At 43.8% G+C, this 13,719-nt stretch overlaps 1 protein-coding gene across 1 annotated transcript in view; it reads left to right on the forward strand.

Moving 5' to 3' along the window:
* Nucleotides 1-13,719, forward strand: part of LOC132585063 (coiled-coil domain-containing protein 162-like) — a 53,742-nt gene that overhangs the window by 31,088 nt on the left and 8,935 nt on the right. The window contains exon 10 of the mRNA XM_060256856.1: nucleotides 6,176-6,328. Coding sequence (XP_060112839.1) covers nucleotides 6,176-6,328 — 153 coding nt within the window. The remainder of the gene's footprint in view (nucleotides 1-6,175; nucleotides 6,329-13,719) is intronic.

A 13,719-nucleotide genomic window follows, 5' to 3' on the forward strand; every position in this document is an offset into this window, starting at 1 on the left:
GCAACAGCAGAGGTACTGTGTGTGTGTGTGCGCGTTTGTGTTGAGTAGTTTCTGACTTACGGCGACCCTATGAATTAATGACCTCCAAAACATCCTACTGTTAACAGCCGTGTTTGGGTCTTGAAAACTGAAGGCCTTTGTTTCTTTTTTGAGTCAATCCATCTCATGTGAGGTCTTCTTTCCCTATTGCCTTCAAATTTTCCTAGCATTATTCTATTTTCCAGTGATTCTTCTTATAATGTGACCAAAGGATGATAGCCAGTGTTTGGTAATTCTAGCTTATAGGGAGACTTCAGGCTTGACATGATCCAGAACCTGCCTATGTGTCTTTTTGACAGTCCATGGTATCTGTAAAACTCTCCTCCAATACCACATTTCAAAGGAATCAACTTTCTGCCTGTTAGCTTTCTTCAACGTCCAGCTTTCTCACCCACACATAGTAATGGGGAATAGTATGAATTACCTTGATCACCAATGATGTATGACCAAGATCAAGAATTAATTATACCATGTACAGTTGTGAACATTAGAATGAGAAGGGCAGCCATCCTCCATAGCTGCCCTTCTCATTCTCAATCTCCTGTTTTCTTGGTTGCAGTCTCCCTTTTGTTTGATGATGGAGCCAAGGAATAGGTAATCTGTAACAATTTTGATTGCTTCATCATCTTTAATGTTGTATAATCAGTAGTCATTACTGTTGTTTTCTTGGGGTTCAGCTGTAATCCAGCTTTGACACTTTCTGCTTTAACCTTCAGATCTTGATCTTGGCCACTAGTGACACATCCTTACATTTAAGGATCTTTTCTAGTTCCTTCACAGCTGCGTTTCCCAGTCTTAGTCTAGTTCCTTTACAGCTGCCTTTCCCAATCTAGGTCTTCTGATAATTTTTTGGTTGCAGTTAGCAAAAAAATTGGTATTTTTGGAGTTTCTGTATATTGAACTTGGGGGAAAAAATCAGAATTTTCCAGTCTTTTCAAATCCCAATATTGGTATGGCATTGGGAATTTTTTGGGAAAACCCCAAATTTTCCAGCTCCATTATACTCTATAGAGACTGTTGGTGGCAGAGCTTGGAGGAATAGCTGTTTACAGAGACCATCTCTTTTAATCCCTACTGCCTTCTTCAAGCACAGTGTGGCAGCGTGACTCAGCAAGTGAACTCAGAAGGCATATACCATGATATTTGTAAAATAATATTTGATTCCATTTTGTTCCCCTCTTTTGCATATCAGTCAACTATGATTATCAATACATCTTATTTAGGTGTGTGATCAATTTTTTCCCTCAACACTTGCATAAAAACTTTAAATTTCTTCTTCAGCATTGGGAGTTTGGGCATATGCTGGAATGATAGTTATATTGATAGGTTTTCCATGAAGTCTAATTTTTATTATTTGGTCATACTTTGCATTATAGCTGAATTGCTTATTCTACATCTAGCCTCACTACTAAAGCAACTCCATTTCTTCTGTGTCTTCTCATTTCCTGAGTAAAACATTTTTCTAATTTTCTGACTTAAAATGTCCTAATCCAGTCCATTTTAGTTCACCCAGTATTACAATCTTTAAATATTCCATATCTCATTTTACAATTTCAAGCTTACCTTCATTAGGGGGAACTATATATGCAAAAGCATTTTGGATTTGCTTACACTTGAAGGAAGTTAGAAACACACATCTTGGGTCACATATGACCTTACATGCATAGTAGACTGCACACAAGTTAGCTGCCACACTTTTTGTAGAGGATTATTGGTATGATGAATATGTAGGGGTCCCAACCCTCCTGCCCTGGCGGGGGACCCCAGGATTTCCACCCTCTTCTCCTGCTCCCCCAAAAATGGAAGCGGGGGGAGAAGGGGGAAACGGCAACCCTACTCCAAGCCATTCCTCAGGAAACGGTGCGGGAGGGAGCCCCTCTCGCTCCTCCCGAGGAGACCCTACCACCAGGCACAGGCTGTGCCTCGAGCGCAGCACGGCCCGGGCACCTGCTGGCTGGCTCCTCCCCCCCTCCGCATCCTGCTGCGCTCTAAGGCCCTGCCGGCCACAAAGGGCAACCCCCCCCTTTCCTTTCCCCCAGGCCAGCCAGAAGGGCGCTCAGGAGCCCGCTGGCCTCTCGATCAAGAAGGCCCCAAAAGGCAAGGAGGGAAGGGGACGGGAGGGAGGGAGCCTTCGCGGTGGGGGAGGCCAACGTGCAGGAGCTCCGGACCGGAGAAGGGCAGCACACAAACACACACGGCCCAGCAGGAGCGCCCCTGCCCAGCGCGCTGCCAAAGAGGCAGTCCCTCTCTCTCCTCCCGAGGAGCCCCTGCCAGTTTGGTGTAGTGGTTAAGTGTGCGGATCTCTTAAGTGTAAGGGTCTCTGTTGGAGAGCCAGTTTGGTGTAGTGGTTAAGTGTGCGGACTCTTATCTGGGAGAACCGGGTTTGATTCCCTACTCCTCCACTTGCACCTGCTGGAATGGCCTTGGGTCAGCCATAGCTCTGGCAGAAGTTGTCCTTGAAAGGGCAGCTGCTGGGAGAGCCCTCTCCAGCCCCACCCACCTCACAGGGTGTTTGTTGTGGGGGAGGAAGGTAAAGGAGATTGTGAGCCGCTCTGAGACTCTTCGGAGTGGAGGGCGGGATATAAATCCAATATCTTCTTCTTCTGTTGTGGGGGAGGAAGGGAACGGCGATTGTGAGCTGCTTTGAGACTCTTCGGAGTGGAGCGCAGCCAGCCACGGGAGAGGGCGACTCCCGCTTCTCCTCAAGACCAGCCGGAGGGGGGCACGCTGGAGGGTGAACCCAAATGGCAAAGAGGGAAGGGGACGGGAGGGAGGGAGCTGTCGGGGGTGGGGGGAAGGCGAAGGCGCCAGAGCTCGGGAGAAGCGCAGCAGCCCCCGTCCTAGCGCACTCCCAACCCTTCCCTGGGCAGCCCCCCCTCTCTCCTCCTGAGGAGACCCTACCGCCAGGCAGAGCCTCTTCCTTGCTGGCAGCACGGCTGGCTGGCTGGATCCTGACGCCCTCTCCCCAAGACTCCACCCCGAAGGTCTCCAACGGCCCACCCTTGAATGTTGCCAAGCCCAGCCAGGCAGGTGATTGGCCCCGCTCCCCTTCGCCCGCTCCCTTTCCTTCCCTCCCTCCCCTGGAAACTAAACAATCTTTTCTGCCTCTTGAAAGACTCTTCTACATATTAAGAACGCCTGGATTTTCTTAGTGACCTTCCTTGGGGAGTCCAAAAGAAGGTTTTGTCCGTGGGTGCAAAGTTACCATGATAACACCAAATTCATAAAAAGAAAAACCATATTTAAAATGTAAGGTGACGAATGTGGAAAGGGGGGGAAGGGAAGTGAGCAAAATGTTGCTAACTACAAGGCAAATCATAGAGAATTGATCCACGGGTATCTGGGGCTCAGGGGGGGTGTTTTTTGAGGTAGAGGCACCAAATTTTCAGTATAGCATCTAGTGCCTCTCCCCAAAATAACCCCCAAGTTTCAAAAAGATTGGACCAGGGGGTCCAATTCTATGAGCCCCAAAAGAAGGTGCCCCTATCCTTCATTATTTCCTATGGAAGGGAGGAATTGAAAAAGTGTGCCGTCCCTTTAAATGCGAGGGCCAAAACTCCCTTTGGAGTTCAATTATGTTTGTCACAGCCTTGATCTTGGCTCCACCCCTAATGTCTCCTGGCTCCACCCCCAAAGTCTCCTGGCTCCACCCCCAAAGTCCCCAGATATTTCTTAAACTGGACTTGGCAACCCTATGAATATATGAACAAGAACTTAGAACGTTTCTATAATATAGTGGGTTTTATGCATCGCAGAGTCTTGGAGTAAGTGATAACAAGCTCTTTAATAGGAATCACATAGTACAAGGTCACAGTACAAGATTGGCGTTGGGGCCCACAGGCCGAACTTATATACAACTCTGGGTTTCCGCGCAAGCACGTTATTGGGTCATTCAAACCGGTGAGGGCTTGTGATTGGTCCTGGGCTGCGGGGGTTTGAATCCTACAGCCCTTTGTTCCCAACTCCCCAAGCTCAGTTCATATGGCTCCAATGAGCCAGGCGGAAACACCAAAGTCTTCCTTTGAGTCCACATACATAACAGTTTCTCTTTCTCTGCCAGTGTTACTTTGGGATGTGGAACTATGGAATGCGTAAATATGGTTTACCTGTATTTTTTCCATTAGTGGGCAAATTGGTCACATAATTGTTTCATTACACAGATTCTGATTTGTGATGCCACTGCCAAGCTTAGGCTGAGCAACACATGGCATGGCTAACTGTAGCCACCTTATATAAAACCATATGCTGGGCAGGTGCTGTTGTTGTGAAATGATCATACCATGTCTGTTAGGCTTAACTTAAACACGATGCTGGATGAGCTGAAAACTCAGTGCTGCAACTTCATACTCATACAGCATCTCATATGCACTGCTGCACAAGCAAAACAGCTGCACATGCTTAATTAACATGCCAGTGCAACACCTTTCCAGACTACAGCATTCTGGCAGACTACTTAAGTACACTTTGCTACTTCGTTTGGGTAGTAACTCACATTAAATAAGGCATTGTACAAATAAAAAGGGTCATGGATGCTTTTGGCTTGTCAGCATCATGTTTAAATCAGGCTTTAGAGACATTTTGCCCCTTAATAAATGGTTATTAGAGCAACCCTATACTTAAAAAATAAACTGAAGTTTTGTGGCACTTTATAATAATAATATTTAATTTATATCCCGCCCTCCCCACCGAAGCAGGCTCAGGGCGGTTCACAACATAAAAACTTCAATAATTAAAACAAGACCAACACAATTTTATTCCACTGTAAAGGTTTGTTGATTAAAGACTATTTCCATTGATATAACGAAGTGGATCCTCACTATGCATAATTTTTTACTGCAATTGATTTTTATATATATAATATATATAATATATAATACATACATATATATATATATATATATATATATATATATATATATATATATATATATATATATATATATATATATATATATATATATATGTATATATGTATATGTAGATATGTATGTATGTATTTTTTACTGTTGTACAATGCCCTGAGCCTGATAGGGAATAGGGGGATATTATAATAATAATAATAGAGGAAAGAGGAGGGGACACAGCAGTAGGGCCAGGAGCCATGAAATGCAGGAACTAAAGTGTGAAATACCATTATCTGAAATTCAAATCAAGAATACAGGAACTAAATCCTTCAGCAGGGTGGGGGTGGTGTAGGGTTGCCAAGTCGAACCCCCAAAATATCTGGGGACTCTGGGGGTGGAGCCAGGAGACACTGGGGTGGAGCTAGGGGAGGGGGGGAAACGGCGCCGGGGAGCGTGGCGAGCCGCCCCGCAGCTGCCGCCTCTTCTCCGCTCGCCGTGCTGCTCCTCTGAGATGGGCTCGCCTGCTCCGCCTCTGGGGTGGAAGCGGGCTGGGGGCGTGGAGGCGGGCTGGGGGCATGGCAAGCCGCAAGTCCAGGTCCTAGAAGGGCCCGGATTCGCGGCTCGCCACGCTCCTGGCCTGCCTCGCCCTCCCCTGTGCTGCTGCCATTTCTTGGCTGCTCCTCCGAGATGGGCTCAGCCTGGGCCCATCTCAGAGAAGCAACTGCGGTGGGTGGGGAGGGAGCGGCAGCGGTGCGGCGCTGCAGCCTCCGGGCGACTCGTCATGCTCCCCGGCGCCGTTTCCCCCCTCTCCCCCTGCTTCCATTTTTTGGGGGGAGCGGGAGAAGAGGGTGGAAATCCTGGGGTCCCCCGCCAGGGCGGACCTAGGGTGGTGAGGAGTCCTACTAAGATAGCTAATGTTAATGATTGCAGAATCCCAAGTCCTTGTTCAAACCAGGTGGGGGGAGTATTATATTTCTTTTTCATACCCCTGCATATAATGCCTGCACAACAAGGATCCATTCATAGAACATGCACTTAAAGAACATGAAAAACCATTACCTAATGTAACACTATATATATTTAGCTTTCACTTTCCAGAGAAAAGAATGTAAATTTTCAAACAAATCTAGAAATAGCACAGAAACTAAAATAAACTTTACGGTTCTTGGTCTTTTCACAGTAAGTACAAAAGAACACAAAGTTACCTAATTACAAGGCATCCAGAGTTATCTTTGCAGAAATGTTTGTGGCTGTGAAATCTCTAATTTTGCATCCTGATTTTGCCCTTGTAGGAGGCCATTCAAAACAAAAAAGAATGTCTGAAATTCAAGATGATGGCAGAACAAGAGGTCATTCTATTTCATCAACAATTGGAGGCTGCCAGGAAAGCTCTGGCACAATCTCAGGCAGAGAATAAAAGGTTGAAGCAACAGCTTGACAAACAGGTTTGCAATTTATCCATTCTAGATAGAAAAAGGGAATTGTCTTATTTTCTTGGTACTGTTGATGTCAGTGCAGTATATTATTAAGGTGTGAATATATTTTGCACTGTAATTTTTAATCTAACCCCCATTCATGACTGTAAGAAATATTTTGCAAACTTCACTAACACATTAGTCTAACCATGAAGTATCCTCTGGAGGAAAATCAAAATGGGCACACATACACCCTATGTTAAAAGTTTACAAATCCTGATCAAAGGTCTGGGGAAAGATAGAAGACTCTGTTGTTAGTGTTTCTTAAAATAAAGGCAGACATCCCGGCCCTTGTGTTCCATGTGGGCAGAGGTGCCCATGATATGGAGTTCTCAGAGCACTGTGGGGTTCCTAACCACTTGCACTTTCTCAAGGACAATCTGATTTCCCTATGAAGAGTTCTAAGAGGACCTCTACAAACTGAGCAAGTGGGTGAGAATGTGGCAAATGAAGTTCAATGTTGATAAGTGTAAGGTGATGCACGCTGGGCAGAAAGTACCATTATTGGATAGCTACATCCAAGAAGTCAAAACTGGCTATACCTCTGCTGGAGCTTAATCAGAAATGTTTTTACCAACCATTTTACCATGTCCCTAAGCCAGTTTTCCTTAAACATGCATTTTAAAAAAGCTACTCCACTACACTTTCAGTTTTACTTCACTACCCTTTCAAATATTTCAGAGTGTCTTTTTTCACCTTGAGAAACCCTCAAAATATATATATATATATATATATATATATATATATATATATATATATGTATGTATGCGTAGGAGGCTCCCATACTACAATAATTCTGTAGACTGTGCAAAACAGAAATGTTTAAAAGGACATTTTTGTGAAGGAACTGTACTAGAACAGAACAGCATTTCAGGTGAGCAGCTTTAGAATGGAATAGGATTGTATACTACTACAATGATTATGTTTTTATTCTGCATTTACTGCAGTGTCTCATACCTTTGTAATTTTATTGTCTATAGTATACATTGCCTTTGTTAGTTTGTTTGTATTACCTTTTAATTCTGTATTGCTGCATTACTCACTGGAGATGTCTTTGCTGTATGTGCATTATTTTTTTCCCCCTGTAACCCGTTTGAGTCTCAGCAAGAACGGTGGGCTAAATAAAATAAGCAAATAAAGAGGTTTAATCTGTGGAGACTATGGGTTCAAAAGCAAAGGATTTGTAGCAGTTAAAAGGTTTGTTTCAAGTTTAAGAAGCTACCTAAAAAGGTAAAGGTAGTCCCCTGTGCAAGCACCAGTTGTTTCCGACTCTGGGGTGACGTTGCTTTCACAACATTTTCATGGCAGACTTTTTACAGGGTGGTTTGCCATTGCCTTCCCCAGTCATCTACACTTTCCCCTCAGCAAGCTGAGTACTCATTTTACCGACCTCGGAAGGATGGAAGGCTGAGTCAACCTGGAGCCGGCTACTTGAACCAGCTCCCGCTTGGATCGAACTCAGGCCGTGAGCAGGGGGCTCCGACAGCAGTACTGCAGCTTTGCCACTCTGTGCCATGGGGCTCTTACCTATATGCAGTCAAAACAAAGGGAAGTTTATTTGAAAGCCAATCAGAGTGACATGACATTAAAAGGGAAAAACATATTTTGGAGACTGGTTAAAAGGATGCAGTTGCCCTGCAAAGATGATAAAGAAAAAAGAAATGAAGTGTGTGTGTAGCATAGTTATAACATAGTAAAGCCCATTTTAAGAGCCTGTTATAAACAGTTAAGAGCCCCATGGCACAAAGTGTTAAAGCTGCAGTACTGCAGTCCTAAGCTCTGCTTACAACCTGAGTTCAATCCCTGGCGGTAGCTGGGTTTTCAGGTAGCCGGCTCGAGGTTGACTCAGCCTTCCATCTTTCCAAGGTCAGTAGAATGAGTACCCAGCTTGCTGGGGGGAAAGTGTAGATGACTGGGGAAGGCAATGGCAAACCACCCCATAAAAAGTCTGCTGTGAAAACGTGAAAGCAACGTCACCCCAGAGTCAGAAACAACTGGTGCTTGCACAGGGGATCTTTCCTTTCCTATAAACAGTTACAACATTCTAGATAGTAAAGCCTGGTCCTAAAGCCTGGCCTGCCATGAAGCCTGAGTATGCGTGGGGTGGGATGGGGGGAAGAAAACAATTGTATGTTAAGAAGCTCCCACAGATGCTGGGAATACAAATCTGAATTTCCTGAAAATTAGATCCCAGTGCTTTCTAGGGAAATCCACCCACTGGAAATGACAAAATGTTCTTGTGGCTTAAACCAATCATTGTCTTACCTAGCTTGGACAATTTATTTATTTGATTTATAGCCCACCCTGCCCTGTATAACAGGGCTCAGGACATGTAACAACATTCATAAAACAATTCCCTACAGTTTCCCATGACTTGATGTGTAAAATATGAATGGCATTGGGTTGATAGCAATAGATAACACTTGCTCAGCAAAAGGATTAACAGTTCAAAAGTTTGTAGGACATTTTGAGTTCTGGTATCCTGTGGAAGATAGCAGTACAGAAAACACTTTCTGGTAAGAACTGGTCAGAGAAATGGGGGTGCAGAATGCAGCAGCCAGACTGTTATCGGGGCTGTCCACGCGGGAGCACATACAACCTGGTCTGCGAGTACTGCACTGTCTGCCTGTGGCATACCAGTTTTATTACCAGATGCTGGTTATTACCTTTAAAGCCCTATATTGCCTGGGACCTGTCTACCTGAGGGACTGCCTTTCCCCATATGTTCCCCAGAGGGTACTTTGATCAGGAGTTCAAAATCTATTATTGATCCCCGGGCCAAGAGAAGCAAAGCTTCAAACCACATGCACAAGAGCCTTCTCTGTTGCTGCCCCTAACTGGTGGAATCAACTCCCAGAAGACGTCAGAGCCATGCGGGACCTTACTCAGTTTTGCAAGGCCTGTAAGACCACACTATTCCATACGTCATTTGATAGTTAACTAAGGAATCTGATGAAATGCTCACATCAAATCTGCTATGTTACCATCGAGACCAATAGATGTGGCTGGTGCCTGTTAAGATTGTTTGAAGAGAGGGGCGGCGACGCGGAAGATGGCGGACGCTTGAAGCAGTGGCTCCCGGCTCACAGTCCCTTCCTGCTTCTCCCGCTCCCGTTCCCAACCATTTCTTTCACCTGGCATGGGCAAACGAACTGCAGGGAACACCAAGGCAGCCAAGAAAACTCCTGCGAAAGCCACACCGACGCAGCAGGTATTAAACTTTCTTCCAACGAGCCCCGGGCCCTTACCTCTTTCTGAAATGGCGTCCAGCCCTTCCCCCGGCCCTGCTCAGGAAGAGGGCTCTCTATTAACGACCCAAACATTTCAAGAGGCGATTTCACGCTTGGAGGTCTCAATAGGGGTCACAATGGGGGAAAAGATCAGCAAAGCTATTACCCCCGTGCAATTAGAACTAAAAAAAATTAATGAAACGCTTTCAACAGTCACTCAAACTGCAGACTCAGCGCTGGAAATGGCTACGGTGGCCCATGAGGCTGTACAAGCCCTGCAAAGCTCAGACTTATGGCTCCATGAGAAGGTGCTTTACCTGGATAACAGATTAAGGGCTGCCAACCTGAAATTTAGATGCCTGCCAGAACATGCGGAAGAGAATCAGGAGGTAAAAACCTTCTTAGCCTCGTGGCTTGCTTCAGCCCTCCACCTCCAAGATGGAGTCGCCCCTCTTATTGATTCTGCCTACCGTCTGGGGGCATTACAGCCCAAGTCAAAAGACTTTTCAAGAGACATACTTGCCACGGTTCCAGACTCCAGGACCAGAACCCTGATTTTACAGAGAGCCCGATCTGAAGAGAGTCTACTCTACAAGGGCAAAAAGATCTTGGTTCTAGCTGATCTTTCACCAGAAACCCTGCAGCATAGGAAAGAAATGAAGCCGATTCTAAATTCACTATTTGAACACAAAATACGCTTTCGCTGGGCTTCTCCTATCCAGATACTGGTTGTTCACCAGGGCAGCTTCTGACTTCACCTCCGGCTGTGATCTCCTTAAACAACTAAACATTGACTCTCCTTCATCTCCTGACTCAGGTGGGGCTACTTCATCTCGTTCAACTAACCCACCATTTTCTTTCAAGCCAAGAAGACGACGCTGACTTCTTCATGGACGTTCAGTTCACCTCCTGTTACTTCCATCTCCTGCTACTGAACAGTCGTATTTGCACTGCCCATGCCATCTTGTTCTGGTTTAAGGGAGCGGGGTTTTTCTTTCCTCTTATTATGTCACATTGTTAAGGGAACAGCCGGGATGTTCCTTCCTTTTGCTCCCTTCATATTAGATTGTATATTTCTTATATACTGAGTAAAGTTGCATTGTTTCCTGGTAGGAAACAATTAACAGTTTGGTAAGATTTATGTTGTTAATATTGTTGATTTGTTTTTTCAAAGGGAAAAGGTACCTTTTACTGGTGTTTATTTATGGCCCTCTTCAGACGGTGCCTTTTGACCAGCACTGGTATGTCCTGGTATATTCTGGCCACGACCCTCGAACTCAGTGGATCCCTTTAGCGGTGTTTAGGTTTTTGGAAATTTTTACATTTATACTGAAAAGTGTTTTGTGTTTGTTCAATTTGGTTCAGACAAATATGGTTGTTGTTGTGAACCTAGACTTTGGCAGCCAGGTCACCAATCCTGGTACTCCCACCCCAATGTTCTCTCTTTGTTTATTCTGTGTTTTGAGAACAAGGGAAATCTGGTCATTGTCACCTGTTTATTCTATTTTTTTTTTCATCATTGTTATACTGAGCCCCAGTCTGGGTTCTGCAGGCGTTATATGGATTTTAACAATGTTTTTTTTTTACTTTAATGTACCTAAATTATGTCTGACTTAAAGCTAATTTCTCTTAACTGTAGAGGTCTCAACAACATTATTAAAGCCAAGCGGCTTTCTTCTGCTTTGACCAAATTACAACCTGATCTTCTTTTTCTACAAGAAACTCACATTAGGTCGGCAAGCTCCACCATACTTCGATCTAAATGGTTCCATACACAGTATGTAGCTCCCGGTTCTTCTAAATCACGCGGAGTCGCCATCCTACTTTCAAAAAATACCCGATTCGTTTTGTCAGCTCAAGAAGTCGATCCCCAAGGACGTTATATCTTTATAAAAGGTACACTCAATGACTCTCCTTTCACTTTGGTTTCTCTATATGCTCCCAATTCCTCACAAATTACCTTTATAAAAGATACGCTTTCTAAACTTGCCCTTTTCCAAGAAGGGGCAGTCATTATAGGGGGGGACTTTAACCAAATCATAGACCCCAAGTGGGACAGATCATTTAAGCCACACTCTCCCCCGACTTCTCTCCCAGCACCTATGCAATCTGTCCTTCATAATTTTAACCTATGTGACGTTTGGAGATTGCATAACCCGGGGGTTAAGGACTACACCTACTTTTCGGCACTACACAATACCTTTACAAGGATTGATTATTTTCTTATTTCTCCCTCCTTATTGAACCAAGTTTCTCACTCCAATATTGGCCTTAGGACACTTTCTGACCATGCTTGGTTGGAGTGCACACTGCACGTTGGTTCTCAGGACAGGCCTTTATTCAATTGGACATTAAATAAATCACTCCTTCTGAACCAAGAATTTTGTACACAATTAGAGCAAGAGATCAATCTCTATTTTAAAAACAATCTGGATTGTGGGGTTTCTAAAGAAATTGTGTGGGACGCAATGAAAGCTGTTCTGCGAGGCAAGTGTATTTCCCTGCATTCGGCCTACAAAAAAAGAAAATTAGAACTGAAACAACTCATTTTAGACAATATTAAACACTTGGAACAAAAACACAAGCAAACCTGCTCTAATAAAGTTTACCAAAAACTTGTTCTCGAAAGACAGAAACTAGACTTATTGGAAACATCCAATATTCGAAAAAATCTACTATTCGTGAAACAAAAATACTGGTATAACCACCCCCGTTCGTTGAAACTACTCTCATGGAAACTCAGGAAAGAGTTAGGTGAGAGACAAATTAAATGTCTTAGAGACAACTCTGGCAAAATACACTCATCAAACAAAAAAATCTTGGACACTTTACATCAGTTTTTTCAACAGCTATACACCTCGTCCAATCCTCCTTCTCACCTAATAGACCACTTTTTTCAAAACCAGAAGATCCTTACCCAACTCTCCCACGAACACCAAGCCTTTCTAGATTCTCCGATTTCTTCTCTTGAAGTTGTTGACGCCATTAAGGCCTCTAAAATCAATAAAACCCCAGGTAGAGATGGACTACCTTCAGAATTTTACAAAAAATTCAATCTTTCCCTGGTACCTCACCTTACCACTGTTTGCAATTTCATTCTGGACTCCGGCTGTATGCCTCCCTCCTGGTCCCAGGCGAAAATAGTTATGATTCCCAAAAAAGACAAAGACCCATTAAATGTTAAATCTTACCGCCCCATTTCTTTACTAAATAACGATTATAAAATATTTACTTCCATTTTGACTGCTAGATTGAACACAATCATAGGGCTCTATATTCACACCAACCAATCAGGCTTTATTCCGAATCGCGATATCACAGACAATACTAGACAAACAATTAACTTAATTCAATATTGCACTTTTCAGCCATACGACTCTTGCATTCTTGCTTTAGATATAGAGAAGGCCTTTGATAGTGTAGAACCTCTCTTCCTTAAAAAAGTCTTATATCATATGGGTTTCGGACCTAGGTTCAGAACGGTTATAGATTCTTTGTATTCCTGTCCATCGGCGTTTATACAAATTAATGGCCAACAGTCCCCTTCACTTATCCTAGAAAGAGGAACTCGTCAAGGGTGCCCCCTATCACCACTGTTATTCGCCATGGTCATAGAGCCCTTTGCAAATTTGATACGGCTTTCTTCAGAGTTTTCTGGTATCACTGTCCAAAATTCTACTTTCAAAATAAGTTTATTTGCCGATGATATAGTCTTATATATTACAAATCCACTACAGTCTATTAAAGCTGTTTCCTCTCTCCTGTCTGATTACAGTAAACGTTCAGGTCTTACAGTTAACCACTCAAAATCCATTCTCTACCCAATTAAAATCTCCGATACTTCTAAAAAAGACATAATTGCAAACTACCCCTTCCATTGGGTCTCTGATTATTGGTCCTATTTGGGGCTGAAAATTCCCTTAAACATAGCTGGCCTATTAAAAACTAACTACACGGCCACGGCTTCTGAGATTACTACCACGCTAAAGCAATGGGATAAGTTGCAATTATCCTGGATGGAAAGAATCCATATAATTAAATCTTTCATTTTCCCCAAGTTTTTATATCTCTTTCGGGCTCTTCCTATTGAGATCTCTCAGTCTATCTTAAAATCCTGGCAACAAATACTGA

The sequence above is a fragment of the Heteronotia binoei genome, chromosome 1, assembly GCF_032191835.1.
Source record: "Heteronotia binoei isolate CCM8104 ecotype False Entrance Well chromosome 1, APGP_CSIRO_Hbin_v1, whole genome shotgun sequence".
NCBI lineage: Eukaryota > Metazoa > Chordata > Lepidosauria > Squamata > Gekkonidae > Heteronotia > Heteronotia binoei.